The following is a 15,382-nucleotide window of genomic DNA, read 5'->3' on the forward strand; positions in this document are numbered from 1 at the left end:
TGAGAGAAATGGGGGGGGGGTGGGAGGGAAGGGTAGTAAAGAGATTGGAGGGCATATATATATGGGTACCAGGGGATTATCTTGTATATGTTATGTGTATGTGTGTGTGTTTATATATACATATTTTAACTCTGTTTTATAAGTATTTAATTTGGGAGTAGAGGAATAGCCCTGCACTGTTCCTTGCAGCTGCAAGTGCATGTCATTTGATGGGCAGCAGGGGAATTCTGCCCCTCTGCCCAGGAAATATACACCAAAGACATTCTAAAACCTTGAATCTCTTCCCATAGTTAAGAGGTTTATAATGTGAAATCTACCCACAGTAAATGAACAATAGGTACTGCCAAAAAAAAGGAAAATAGAAAACTTATAGAAATCTACACTTTTCCCCTCAGCTAATTGAAATGTGGAGCCAGCAGCACTGTTCAGAAAGTGTTTTCCTACATTCTAGGAGGTGAGATGACTGTTTCAGTGTGCTAGTCTGTTAAAATGGGAACAATACTTGTATGCTTGTTTATAAGGGATTGAAAGTGTTTATAAAGCACCTAGTAGAGTGCCTGGCACAAAATTAATATTGTATAATCACTAGTATTATTTGAAAGCTAATCATCTTTACATATTACTAATAAAATTATAGGTACATTACCTAAAAAATAATATAATAAAACAAGTTATATAATTACCATGTATATTTAAGAAAACAAAACTCATGCTGATAAATTTCATCCAGATTCTGAAATTTAGGGGGGACATTAGTAATCTAGAAACAGGAATACATAGAGCTATCACCTCCTAGAGAATACTACCTAGAAATAAGTGTTCATATCCCAAGTTTTTAAAGTATATTTAAAAATTAACCATGGGCAGAGAGATCTAGAATGACACATTCCATCCATTAAGCTAAGGAGAGGATTACCTGAACTACTTACCAAGGATGTTAAATTTGTTCTTTATAATGAATATTTGTGTTTTTTTTAATTGGTTTTGGGGTGCAGAGAGAGAAACATCGATTTGTTGTTCCACTTATTTATGCATTCATTGGTTGCTTCTTGTATGTGCCCTGACCAGAGAGCAAACCCTCAACCTTGGCATATCAGGACAACGCTCTAACCAACTGAGCTACCTGGCCAGAGCTGAATATTTGGTCTTTAATAATAGTTACATTTTTTACCCTAAAAACTACAGAACATTTGGTAAAGCAGATTAACAAACCAGAAATGACAATGTACATTCCAAACATTCTTCCTGAAGGATACAAACTCCACTTATCATGTGCATTTGAGTTAGGAGCGAAATGACTTGCAAAGCAGACTGTCATTCTATTCCCATGTGCGTTATACCACCTGAAGAGGGTCCCTGTCTGTTTCTGACAGGATAATATTAATCTTATTCTCCAAGTGAGCATTCAGCATATCTCGAAGATCAGAAAGAAAGCCTCGTTCAGTGTTGCTATGTTCACAGAGGATGACATTTATTCCTTGGGAAGCAGCGTCTAAAATATCATGATGGGACATCTCACCTGCCAGAAAAGGAGAGAGCAAATACTTAAAAAATTAGACAGAGTCTGCAATACTGAACCATAACAACAGAAAAACGAAGTTTGCATGTTGTATGAAGCAAACGTAATACAGCAGAACTCCACATATAAATCTAGAAAGTTACGTACAGGTTTCTTACATGCCCTCCAGTTTAAAGAGAGACCATCCTGAGAATTCTAAATTCTTTCTCCTCGGCAGACCCAAGACAAGTAGCCAAACTCGCATATCCAAACAGCATCTAATACTGTGAGAACCAGACCTGCAAGAACATCCACTCAAATTGTTTCCACAATAAAATTAAAGACCTGCTAAGTAAAATGGGGCTTTCAGAAAATCTCTTATGTAAGGATTAAATAACAAATGCTTCAGGAAAACCCTAGGTATACTTTCCAGAAGACTGCTTTGTGCTTTGTGAGCACCAAAAATTTCAGCAGCAACCCTAGTCTCATTCATAAGGGTGAAACGATCTTCATGTTATTTCTAAACTAAAAAATGGTCTTTTCCTTTGACTTAAGCAAAATTCCTAGAAATTCTGTTGCTGTGGGGAGAGTGTCTCATCTTTTGTGAAAAGATTTCGGGAAAACTCAAATGTTCTGAATTTCTAAGAGCACCATTTGTGAACTTGACAACTTCTAATTTAAGAGCAGAAAGATTCTGTGCACAATTTGGCTTGTTCACAAAAAGCATAATTTTGAAATATATGTAGAAATATAAAGGCATAAAAATAAAGAAAAAAAGGGTTCCCCCCCAAATTTTCTATTGCCCACATTTCCACCCCCTAAGTGTGATTTCATTATAAGAAATATTTTTTTATTCAAGCACCTATTAAAACATCTTAATCTATAATAGTGAAGGTAAAGTAAGAGGAGAAAAAGACGCTAAGGTAGCCCAGTTAGAGGCCATGCTTGCCTGGCCAGTGTGGCTCCGTGGTTGAGTATCGCCCTATGAACCAAGAGGTCACTGGTTTGATTCCCAGTCAGGGCACACGCCTGGGTTGCAGGCTTGATCCCCAGTGGGAGGCCAATCGATGTTTGTCTATATCCTTCTTTCCTCTCTAAAATCAATAAAAACATTAAAAAAAAAAAAAAAAAAGAACCCATGCTTTAAGAACGGCCAAGTCTGGCTGCCCAGGTTATAAATGCACTGGCTGGAGAAGGCACAGAAATGGGGAAATCCATGAAGGCCCTACAATAGTAGCCAAAAGCAAAGGAAAGAAAAGCCTGGCACAGGATGGCAGCTGTGGGAGAGAAAAAGCAAATGAGAGCATTTATACAGTATTTGCTAGGAGCAAGCTCCCCATCTGCTGGTCTTCGTGGGATATATTTCCCTTAACAACCTAATTTCATGCCAAGCTCAAAGGAAGGGTGATGAATGGCAGCAGAGGCCTATATTTGGTCTTCTGACAGATGCTTCTCATCCCTGAAGTTAGATCCAAAGTGACGCTTCACAGATCATAGACATCTAAAGTTGGCCAGGTAAGAAGATATGTTCTTTTTCCCCAAGTAAACAGATAGGAAGGACATTTCAACATTTTGGAACTGTGTGAACTGTGTGAATTTATCTGATGCACATATTGCTTTAGAATTAAAAAAAACACTCAGTTTTAAAATAGTAATTATTTATGAGGAAACAATCAGACATCCCAAATTAAGAAATATATACCAAAGCAAATGGCCTACATTCTTCAAAACATCAATGCTCTAAAGACAATGCTGAGGAACCATTCCAGATGCAGAATGTGACCCTGGATTGGGTATCAACCAGAAAAATACTACACATTTTGATCAGCTAGCAAAATCTGAATACAGCCCAGCCAGGCGTGGCTCAGCAGTTGAGCATCAACCTAGGATCCAGGAGATTGGGGGGTTCGATTCCCGGTCGGGGCACATGCCCAGGTTGCGGGCTGCAGCCAATGACTCTCTCATCATTGGTGTTTCTTTCTCTCTCTCCCTTCCTCTCTCTGAAATCAATAAAGATATATTTAAAAAAAAAATTTTTTTTGAATACAGACTATATTAAATAAGTATTTTAACAATATTAAGTTCCAGAATTTGAACAGTATTCCATGGTAATATAAGAGAATGTTCTTGCTCTTAGGAGATATATGCTGATATATTTAGGGGTAAAAGGTCATCATGTCTACAACAGATTACAAAATGTCTTTTGTGGAAACAAATATATAAATATATTTATACACACACAAAAATATACACACGTATGTAATATGTACACTGAGAGAGAAAGAATGTACAAAAGTGGCAAAATATACCCATTAGCAATCTAGGTGAAGGGCATACAGAAGTTCATTGTACTCTTCTTGCAACTGTTCTATAGGTCTGAATTTCCTTCAAAGCAAAATGTTACAAATGCTGTCAAATTGCCTACACATTAAAAGTTTATCTCAATCTGCTACAAGATTGAGGGTTTATAAAAATCTTACATCTTCAGAAGGATAGAAAAGAAAGCAGACGATGGTTATGTATATTTTCAATTGGTTCAGAGCAATTACATCAGGCTTGCTGGGATGCTGCACCTCTATACTTCCGGATGTGACAATGTTTCAGGTGTATTAGTCTTCGTAAGAGGCTGTGCTAGATAAAAAGGCATGAGTGTGGGAGGCAGGAGGAGGCAAAGTAATGAAGAGGCACAGAAGTAGCCAAGGGAATGGCCAGAGAGTTAAAACTCTAAAGTCTTGATCCTAGAAGTGGGAAAAGTAACCTTTAACTCCTAACACTAAGGATTAAAGGTGGAAATGCAGCTGGTAGCAGCAAATGTACAAGGTGCCTCCAAATCCTTTGGAGGAGCGATGAGCAATGTTACCTATCAGTTATTATCTGAAAGAACAGCATAAAGCCTGGGAGCCAAACAATTACTATCCAATAGAAATGCAAAGAGGAAGTTAAGGACAAAGCGACAGGGACCGGACAGGAGGCATGACCATCAAGGAAGGAGCCGGAGAGTGGCAGAAAAAGCTGCTCAGAGGAGGTATCTTTTGAGCTTATCTCTAGAAGTACAAAGAAAGGGGCAAGAAAAAGGCACTCCAGTGAGAGAAAACAGCTTAAGTAAAGGCTACGTGAGAGAGAATGAGCCCAGCCCGTGTGGCTCAGTTGGCTGAGCATCGTCCCAAGCACCAGAAGGTTGCAGGTTCAATTCCCAGTCAGGGCACATGCCTAGACTGTGGGCTTGATTCCCAGTAGGGGGCATGCAGGAGGCAGCTGATCCATGTTTCTATTTCTCTTTCCCTCTCCCTCTCTCTCAACATCTTTTTTTTTAAAAGAAAGAAAGAAAATAAAGGGAATGAAACATTGTTCAGGCTTCACCAGGACAATGGAAATTACTGAAGGTTTTTTAGCCAGGATATTATACACCATTAAATTTGTATTTTTGAGTAAAATTTGGGGGAGTGCATGGATAATTAAGATTAGAGGCTTGCCCTGGCCAGGTGGTTCAGTTGTCCTGTACACCAAAAGGTGGTGGGTTGCATTCCCAGTCAGGGGACATACAAATCCAATCTCCGGTTGGGGCGCTTACGGAGGCAACCGATCAATGTTTTTCTCTCTGTTTCTCTGTCTGTCCCCACCCCCTCCTCTCTCACTAAAATCAATAAAAACATATCCTTGGGTGAGGATTAAAAAAATAATAAAAGATTAGAGGCTTGGTGATGTTCTTTGGGTAGGAGATGATGTCTAGATAGATAGAAAGGAAAAGGTCCTAGAAAGATTTTGGAGCTAGAACTGATAAGAACTGATGGTTGAATTTAGGGCTGAGTAAGAGGAACCATCTTTTAGCTAAGGCAACATGTAGAAAGTGACATGGAATCGGAGAGAAAGCACGTTTAGGAAAAAGATAGGTTAAATAAATGCTAAACATCAGTATTTTAAAATAATCTAATAATAAACTATTAAATGGTTTTTTTCCCTCCACAAAGAATATGGTATGTTCCCAATTTTCGTGTGGTCCCTAATTAGTTTGGGTTTAAAAAACATTTATTAGTTCCATGTATATGTCAGATACTGCCCTAAAATTTGCTATTTTTTAACTTCTAAAAAATAAACCAAGGTTAGGAAAGGATATACACAAAAACAAAAGGGTAGAAAAGAAATCCAAAGGCTGTCCTACCTGTGAGGTAAAGGTCGGCCTCTGCCCCCTGCAGAACACTGCTCCCAGAACCCGCGCACAGAGCCACAACTTTGACTTGGGACTCTGCAAGATAAAAGAAACAAGATACTAATACTTTATAATTCCCCTTCATTTTAATATTACAGTTTGTACCAAGAACCCTAAATGGAATGCAGATTTCACTCCTGGTCTGTCTCATCACCAGTGTATCAATTTTGCTTACTGAATTTTAAAAAATAACAAAACACGTCTTCATAGAGGCAAACAGATTATTCTTTGGTATTGCAGGGTTACTATTCCTTTACGCATACATGGCTGCACAAGGCCATATGAGGCACCACTAAATAATGCTAATAGTACAGCTCTAGGCTATACTGCAACGCGACTAGGTAAAGGAGCCTCGCCTGGGTCCCCAGGCAACAGGGAGAGGTAGGCAGCACTATCTCTGTTCTCAGGTGTGGAAGCAGAGGAACTAAAAGGGCTAGGTGGAATGCTACAAATGGATTTAACAAATTTTTAAATACCATATTTACTTCAAAAGAGCATCCTCTGAATAGTGAAATAACAGAAACTTTCAAGCCAAAATCCAACAAGTATTGATAACTTAGGTTTCTAGAATGGAAGCTTCATTAGTGGTCACGTAACTGCTTATTTCAAAAGAGGGGCTTTGGAGTTGGAACCGAAGTCAAATCCCACTTCTGCGACCTATTTTCTTTGGAAATTAACTCCCATGAGTTATTTGATCCAACTGTGGACTTCTGGATAAGATAAGTATCTCTCTGAATCTCAGTGTTTTACTGATGCAATGGGAACACTAATACCTGCCACAGAGCTAATAGCATTTATGGCACTTAATGTGTCCCAGTCACTGTGCCCTGTCACATGTAATCCATTATACATCTATGAGTTAGGTTTTATTATTACTACAGTTTTTACAGATGTGGCTACCAAGACACAAGGGGTTAAATAACTTGTTAAAGTCATGCAGCAAATAGGACAGATAAATTTGAACCCAAGACATTCAGAATCTACACTCAACCTCTGGGCTCCTTTGCAGTGGGAACTCACATACTTGACACACTCAGTACAGTGCTAGGCAAACTACAGGGATCCAACAAATGTTCAGTTCGTTCCTTTTGTTCCCAAAAGTACTGGGAAAAGCCAAAAGAAAAGACAGTGACTATAAGACTCAGAAACAACAGTGGATCCCTTCACTTAGTGGCCCCTCACTATAAAATATCACCATATTGTAAAATGCCAACAGTCACATTGGAGAAGTCATAATTTCCAGCCCTCTTCCTGGCACGTGGCAGGATGGCACTTGGGTTAGATTGGGCAACGTGACTAACCCTGGACTATGAGTTAAACAGAAGTTCATTTCTAGGCTAGAACGTTTAACTGATGGTTTAAGACTCTCCAAAACCTTCCCTCTGCAACAGCAACCAGCCTACAATGGACAGACTTCCCCTGCCAATTTAAGATGAACAGACTGGAGAAATAAATCTTATTGAAGCCAATGAGATGTTTACTATAGCACAACCTAGACCACCCTGATCGATAGGGTAAACCAGTCAGTCATCTCCCATGACTGCTAGCAGGTTTTCTTTCACTTAATACAATCAAGAGTTTCAACTTTTGCCCAATGTTAACAGTATGTATACTGGACAAATAAAAGAGACATATTTACCTAAGGTCCTCCCTACCCCAAGAGCAAGGCGAACATGAGATAGCTTCAGGTGCCTTTTGATTCGCTCAATCATGGTTGCCAAGGAGACAGAGTCATCCAGGGTGCACAACCGTCCCATTCCAGTGTGCAGAAGCAGAGGCTGAAGAGAAACAGAAGTTAGAAAAACTGTCCATCATTAGTCCTAGAAAACCTATTAGCAAACGCTGAGATCAATATAACATGCATACTGTGGGCTCACTACAGCCAGCTCAAGGCTAAAGTTTATATCTAGGGGATACAAATCTGACAAAAATATTCTCTGACTTAGAGGAGCTCTCAGTCTCTTGGAAAGGCAGATGTTTAAATAAACAATCACAATAAAAGTGTTTAAATACAAGGTAGGTACTACTTTTTAATGAGAGCACAAAGGAATGACAAAATAAATGAGATGGGTCTTAGAGAAAGTAGAATCAAAGGTCTTACAAGGACTTGAGTCTCAAAGGACAGGCCAGAAAGGAGTTAAAACAGAAGTGATATCAAGTTCATTGTGGAAGGAGAGGGATGGGGTGAGAGGTGGAAAGGCATTCTAAACAGCATGCACAAAGGTGTCAAGGTATGAGAGCGCACACTGAGGGCGGATCCAAAAGTGGACAGTGTCGCTGGTGTGCAGAGCAGGGGATAGGGACTGACAAGAAACTGGAGACGGCCATGGCCAGTCATGAAAGGCTTTGCACACTATGCCTGGACTGTCTCCTGTAGGTGCCCACTTAGGAGCGGGCTCTCACCAGACACTCCAAATGCGCCAGTGCCGTGATCTTAGACTTCCCAGCCTCCAGAACAGGGAGGAATAAATGTGTATATGTATATAAGTATCCAGCCTGTGGTATTTTGTTATGAGGGAAGATGAGAGTTTCAACCACAGTGATGGCAAAGTAAACAGAGAGGAGAAACATTTTATAGATTTGGGGACAGAATCAGCAGGGCTTGGATTTACAGAAGCAGGGAGAGTTGTGGAAACTTGGAAAATAAGGTAGATGATGGTGACACCAACGAAATAGAAACAAGAATTGTAGTACTTAAAGGGGTGGCATGGGAATAATATTTGTATATATTTATTGTATTTGAAATACTTGTGAGATCCATAAATGGAAAATGTCTAGAAACTAGTTGGAAATATGGGTGTGTGTTTTTTCCTTTTCATTGTTCAACTTAAGAAAGCATTCTGAGCCAAAAGGTAAAGATGTAGGAATCATCATACAAATGGCTGTCAAGTTAAAGGCATGAATAAAATGGTCCAGGCAGAGGGTATAAAATAAAAGACCAAACCTGTGACCCTGTAACTAAACAGTACAGCTATGATCTGAATGTTTCTGCCCCCGCCCCCCAAATGCATGTTGAAAACCTAACCCAAAATGTATTGGTGGAGCCACTGAGAGGTGCTTAAGTTATGAGGGTGGAACCCACACAAATGGAATTAGTGCATTTTAAGAGACTCCAGAGAGATCCCTAGTCCCTTCCACTAAGTGAGGACACAGAGAGAAAGCATATCTATGAACCAGAAGTGGGCTCTCACCAGACACCACTCCAAATGCACCAGTGCCATGATCCTGGACTTCCCAGCCTCCAGAACAGAGAGAAATAAATGTGTGTATAAGCTACCCAGCCTGTGGTATTTTGTTATAGCAGCCCAAATGTGTTAAAGCAGCCCAAATGGACTAAGACAAGTACCAACAATTTTCTATTCCTGGAATGTCTTCCTTTCTGACTATACTTTCCAGGGAATATTATGCCCTCCCTCAACATCATTGTGCCGAACAAAAATGCTCGGCAATATAAGGTATTTTTATTACCTTCTCCAGTGACAGAATTTCAGTCTTCTGATAAAGCTGTCTGTTCTGGGAAAGAAAAGCCACCACCTGCATCAAAGCCTGCTGACTACAATTCAGACTGATCCGTGTTTGTTCTTCATCATCAGTCCTAGAAAAAAAGTCACTCACTGGTTTAGGATAAATAGAAACAAAATGTATTTTAAATAATCTGTAGTTTACAACCTCCTATAATAGATTAGATTTATATGGAATTTAGGATTTAATCCCAAATCAAATTATTTTCTAGAACAGTGTTTCTCAAACTTTAGAATGCATCAAAATGCATTCTAAATGCACCTTGTAGACTATTTAAATCTCAGATTACTGGGACCTACCCCTAGTTTCTGATTCATTAGGTCTAAGTGGGGTCTAAGAATTTACTTTTCTAACAAGTTCCTGGTGTTGCTGATGCTAGTCCAAGGACCTCACCCTGAAATCACAGTTCTAACTGCTCTTAATCCGGTCATGAGTCGCTTCCTAAAATGACAGCTGCTGGACCCTTTTACAGATGTGAAACAACATCTGTGAATGGGCTGGGGCAAACTGAATTCTTTTTAAAGCCCCAGAGAAGTTAATTTTCTTTTTTTCCCTCTTTTTTTTTCAATATATCTTTATTGATTTCAGAGAGAGGAAAGGAGAGGGGGATAGAGAGACAGAAACATCAATGATGAGAGAGTCATTGATTGAGCCCGCAACCCGGGCATGTGCCCTGACGGGGCATCGAATCCGGATCGCCTGGATCCAGGGTCGACAGTCAACTGCTGAGCCACGCCCGGCCGGGCAAGAAGTTAATTTTCAAACAACATTGTATACAAGATTTCCTGAACAGATTCTCAGGCAAACCCCATTCTAATTACACATGGATCTAGGATGAAGCCAAAATCTGCATTTTTCATAAATACTCCATTAACAATGAGGCAGGGGGTCCTTGAATCACCCTTTGAGAAGCAATGCCCTAGAGATACTCCAAAGATTGGCATCAAGAAAGTTGTGTATTTAACCATAAACTCTATAAATATAGAATTCTAGAACTAAAAGGCACCTTAAAATATAACCTGGAAGTGTAGTTGTCAATATTGGAATAATCTGTGGAGCTTTTAAAAGAAAAAGCAAAAACAATGCCTGGGTCCTGACTAATGGTCAAATTTTAACGGTCAAACAAAATGGTAAAATATTCTCTTTAATGTGGTAAAACTAGGACCAAACTAAATGTACATCCATTGAAAAAAAAATTCCACCAGTTAGGAAGAGGAATGCTTAAAGAATCTATAGTACATCCATAATAAGAAAGATTACTCAGCAGTTAAAAAGAAAGAGATTTTATATACACCTACATGGGAAGATCTCTAAGACATCTTGTTAGTAAAATGGCAAATACAGCAGACCATTTAATTAAAAGAACAATAAATAAAACAAAACAATACATTTCTTCATGTCTCCATATGTGTTTGGAAAGATACCCACTTCTCTGAAAACAAGGAAAAAGATGACTTAAGTTGAAGATACTGGGATTGGGTAGAAGGGACAAGGAAGGCTTTTATATTGTTTGCCTTTTTCATGCTTTACTCATATAATTTTCTTTGAATTTCAGTGTTTACACAGTATTTCAGTATGGTAAAAGACATTCATGACTAGAATCTATGCAAACTCCTAGAGATAATTTTTCTTGAGATTCTTGAAATTCTCCAATACTGTTAGAGAACATTTGCAATGATTTTACTATAAGTTATCTACACTTAAACCACTCATCAAAGTAGTCACTTTTTGGTGTAGCCTAATATAGGTTTCTATTTTATTAAAAAGTCATTATATTTATCTTTGTTTTTTAAACAATTATTAAATCCCAGCTTTGTATAATTTGTCTTTATAGGATAAATGAACCTAAAAGAAAATCTATGAGGCAACATTTTGGTATCTGTCCTAAATAAATAAATGACTGACTTTTTAAGAGGCACCTTAATGTATTTTTCTTTTCTTTTCCCCCCCTTTTAAACATGTTTTTGATTTCAAAGAGAGGAAGAGAGAGGAAGGGAGAGAGAAACACCAATGATGAGAGAGAATCATCAATCAGCTGCCTCTTGCAGGCTCCCCAAAGGGGATAGAGGCTGAAACCCAGGCATATGCTGTGAGTAGGAATCGAACTGTAACCTCCTGGTTTATGTTGAGGCTCAAACACTGAGCCACTATGGCCGGGCAATTTATTTTTCTTTTAAAGGGCTTGGGAATCACTGATTTGCTGGGAACTGATAAAAGTAAAACTTTGTTATCAGTATATCACCAGAGTTTATCTATATACAGACATACCTCGTTTTATTGAGCTTCAGAGGTGTTTCATTTTTTATAAATTGACAGCAAGACCCTCCACCAGCAAAAAGATTACAACTTACTTTATTACCATACTTGCTTTATTATGCTTGTCTGAAACCAAACCCACATAATAGCTCCGAGGTATGCCTGTACCGTAAGTAAAAACAACTACCTTTCACCATTACCAAGAGGATGAGAAATACTGTATGTAAATAGTATAGTATAATCTCTCCCACACAGGAAATAAGTGTTACTTAACATTTTTACTGTTTTGAAAAGCATGAGAAGCATGCTGTTTTATGAAAACAATGTTTCAAACCTAAATACCAGAATTATAGAATTTTTAAGGAAGATCGTTACAAATAAATACACACCAAAAAAAGATAAAAATATACTGTACCTAGCAAAAAAAGAAGTGACGGAAACATCTGAAATTTCCTTCACTGTGGAAATGACTTTGTCCAGGTCTTGGGTGTGGTTAACATTAAATTCTACTCTGTGCATTCCCTCTGTTGGGTAGTTGGGTGCTTTGGAAGGATGTATGGGCCTGGAAGTGCAAACTCCTAGAAAAAAATTGTAGGAAAATGGAGTTTTTGTAAATTTTCATTCTCAGATGCTTATATACTATACACACATATACATATCCCTTACAGATACAACCAAAATAGTACCCCAAAATGAGGGATTTAATCAGACATACAAAATCAAATTTATTTTCCGAATTATTTTCCAGAAGACTCTTAAATATCATGAAAATTTGGAGAAAGACTGATGCATGAGTTTTAGATATGTAAAATTGTGACTGCTTATTAAATTTACTTATGTAAACCATGATTCAGGGTACAAATGCTCATACCTACTTGACCACATCAATCCAGACTATATCCTCATAAAAGCTTCAGCCCAAAATGAGCAAGTAAACTAAAAAGACGAAAAATAAAGCTAAAACACATATGCTGAATTCCCTTATTAAAACTCTGATTAAGTATATCAGAGAAGAGGCCTGAGCTTTCAATTCAATTTAACAAGCATTCCTGGAGTGCCTGGGTGGTAGGTACTATGTTACATGAGCGAGGACTCACAAAGCTTGGTCTAGCAATAATGATTTCCTATGCTCTCCTCACTCATTAATAAATAAAACTTTTATTTTAAATGCAATTGCCAGACTTTAACAACATTGTTTTTGAATATATTATGTGAACACAGAATAATGGTCCCATCCCTAAAGCAGTTAAAACTCTATTGAAAAGACATTCTAAAATTTCAAAGTTATTTATTGGGAAAATATGAAACAAGAGGCTTCTCACCAAGCCCTTTAGCCAACCAGTTGTTGACTCCCTGAGGTGCAGCATCATAGGCTGTGTGAGGAGAGTATATAGCAATTCTGTTCTCCAGAGCCCGGATCACCAGGCGCTCCTTCCAGGTTTTCCAAGTTATGCGCTTCATGGGTCGGAAAATAGGCGGATGGTAGGAGAGAATGAAATCAGCCTTCTTTTGCAGTGCCTCCTCCATCACTTCTTCAGTCAAATCATTGGTCAGGAAAAGTGTGTTTACAGTGTGTGGTGGGCTTGGTTCCACCAGTAAGCCAACATTGTCCCAACTCTCAGCAAATGAGAGGGATGCAAAGTCATTCAAGGAAGAAAGGAGAGCCTTCAAATCCATGAAGTAACAGGAAGGATTGCGGATCAGGGAATGAACAAGCCGGACTCTTGTGGGGACCAGGCGTACGTGAGATGACAACATACAGAAATCAGGTAAAACTGAGTATCTGAAGTTAAAACACAAAAAATGGTGCACATGTACACTTTAGGCCAGGACCTTTGCAAAACATGAGCAAAAGAGCTGCAGTAATACACTGCCTCCGCCACTCACCAGCACATGGTATCTTAGGTAAGTTATTTAACCTTCCTGAGCTTGTTTCATCTATAAAACCAAAACACTCACAGGCCATCTGGAGGAGCAAATGGATTGATAAGTGTAAGTCACCTGGCTCAAGCTGGGCACATAATACATACAGATGTTCACCCCCTCCTCCCCAGAGCCTACCACACCCTTGCTCTTGTTCTCGCCATCCCTGCTTCAGCCACCCTCCTGCCTTCTCCATTTCTCTAAATATGATCCTTCCAAGTCCCCTTCAAATTCCTAAAATAAAGCCTGTCTTGACAAATCTTCCTTTTCAGTGTCTCCCTCCTCCCTGCCCTGCTCCATTCTGCCCTAGTATTCTCAGATTATATTCCTGTTTGTCTCCCCAGTATGCTAATGCTACTGGAAAACTGGAACTTTTATATATCTCAGTATCACCAACATAGGCCAGCAAGCACTAAATGCTTACTGTACAGACTGATACAGTCCCCTACCCCCATCACAGCAGAATATATTGGCATTAAAAAGTACTTTATTTAAAAAAAAATAATAGATATAAAAAGTTAAGTGTACAGATGCGTCACTTGGGCAGGGTCAAGACAGAAAAAGGCAGAGCTGCTGCCCCTGAACCAACACCTGCTACAGGAAGGCTAGGATCAAGAGGTGGGAGAGTGCCCAGAGTCTATAAGCCTTCTAGAGCAGCGATTTTCAACCTTTTTCATCTCATGGCACACATACACTAATTATTTAAATTCTGAGGCACACCAAAAAATATATTTTTTGCCGATATGACAAAAAATACAGGTATAATTTTGATTCCTTCACACAAGACAGCTATTGTTGTATTGGCTGTCGTCATTTTTTTATTTGACAATCTACGGGCCAAGAGGTCAGTGCCCCTGACTAAAGTCAGGTTTTGCATGCTTTAAAAATTCTTGCTGCACACTGGTTGAAAATCGTTCTAAACAGCTATATCCAATACAAAAGATAACATTGTCAACTCCATTCCTAAATTTTTGAAGAAAAGCATTTAATAGTATGCACAATAATTAGCAAGAAAGCATAGCCGATTGTAAATTTAATTAAAATACTCATAACCCGGTGATTTCAAAAGAAATTTTAAAACATTTCTACAGCTAAAATACTTAATATGTGAGTTTTTATTCAATATATGATTTGAAGTGATGTGGCGCCTCAGTTAACCACTGGAGCCTGGGGTCCTGGAAGATCTTCAAACGTCCTTATATCATCTCCACTCTCCAGATTCCACGTCCTGACAGAACTCCACTCTCCAGGCTCTTCTAAATCTGCGCGGCGCGAAAGTGAAGCTCAGGTGGGCCACCACCTATACTTGAGTTACCTACTGTTACATTTGAAGGAGGCTTTGGAAATAACAGAACAGACCTCATTTCACAGGTTAGAAAACGGCAAAGCTGCGTACCTTGGTGCCAGAATTAACAACAGTGGGAGGCAGCGTGGTAATGCTGGATAAGAGCAAAGACTCTAAACCCATGCTGACCCCGAGGGCCACAGCTGTGTAACAAATTACTCAACCTCTGCGGTTTCCACTTCTGAAGAAAGGAGGTGCTCAGCTCATAGTTCGTCGCAAGACGGAAACGTAAAGCTGGGGACAATACCTGATCTAGAGTCAGCACCCAGTGTGTTATTAAGTAACATTAGTAGATCCCACTTTACAGCCTGCAAACTGCGCCTTCTTAAGTTACCTCACCTACTTTCAGACCTTTGCCAGGATAATGAAGAGCCCAGGTGGCACGGCCCCACTAGAGTCTTAGGCTCTCAGGAGGCAAGCCAGCTTTCCGCCTCTATCGCCTCTTCGGCCTCCTTTTGCTGCAGCACTCGCAAAACAGCCGCAGCCTGCACAGACCACGAAGTCTGCAGCTTCGTCCGCGGTGATTTAAATCTCTCAAGACTCACCGATCCCGGGAACACTCCCTGGGCGTCACTTCCGGCCCCGCACTCGCCGCGCGGTGGGAATCCGCTGCGGAGAAGGAGCCGGCCGG

General features: G+C 39.5%; 1 protein-coding gene across 4 annotated transcripts; it reads right to left on the bottom strand.

Annotated features, from left to right (window-relative positions):
- Positions 1-16: 16 nt before the first annotated feature.
- Positions 17-15,368, bottom strand: NIF3L1 (NGG1 interacting factor 3 like 1). Of its 4 annotated transcripts, none has more exons than XM_016208818.2 (7): positions 15,297-15,368; positions 12,806-13,266; positions 11,899-12,061; positions 9,174-9,300; positions 7,345-7,483; positions 5,658-5,741; positions 17-1,519 (listed from the first exon to the last, which is right to left on the bottom strand). In XM_016208818.2, the coding sequence occupies exons 2-7, from the start codon at positions 13,239-13,241 to the stop codon at positions 1,335-1,337; spliced, it is 1,134 nt and encodes a 377-aa protein (XP_016064304.2). In that variant the 5' UTR covers positions 13,242-13,266; positions 15,297-15,368; the 3' UTR covers positions 17-1,334. The 4 variants fall into 4 exon arrangements, with proteins under 4 accessions (XP_016064304.2, XP_016064303.2, XP_016064302.2 ...); XM_016208817.2 differs by having other exon boundaries at positions 15,095-15,322; XM_016208816.2 differs by having other exon boundaries at positions 15,091-15,322.
- Positions 15,369-15,382: the final 14 nt, after the last annotated feature.

This window comes from Miniopterus natalensis, chromosome 8 (assembly GCF_054644295.1).
Source record: "Miniopterus natalensis isolate mMinNat1 chromosome 8, mMinNat1.hap1, whole genome shotgun sequence".
NCBI lineage: Eukaryota > Metazoa > Chordata > Mammalia > Chiroptera > Miniopteridae > Miniopterus > Miniopterus natalensis.

Excerpts from the sequence above, each read along its gene's own strand:
- NIF3L1 (XM_016208818.2), bottom strand. The coding sequence starts at position 13,241 with ATGTTGTCATCTCACGTACGCCTGGTCCCCACAAGAGTCCGGCTTGTT. Across the intron at positions 5,742-7,344 it reads TGGGGTAGGGAGGACCTTAG|AGTCCCAAGTCAAAGTTGTG; the intron begins GTAAATATGTCT and ends TTTATCTTGCAG. Across the intron at positions 1,520-5,657 it reads GGCCGACCTTTACCTCACAG|GTGAGATGTCCCATCATGAT; the intron begins GTAGGACAGCCT and ends CTTTTCTGGCAG.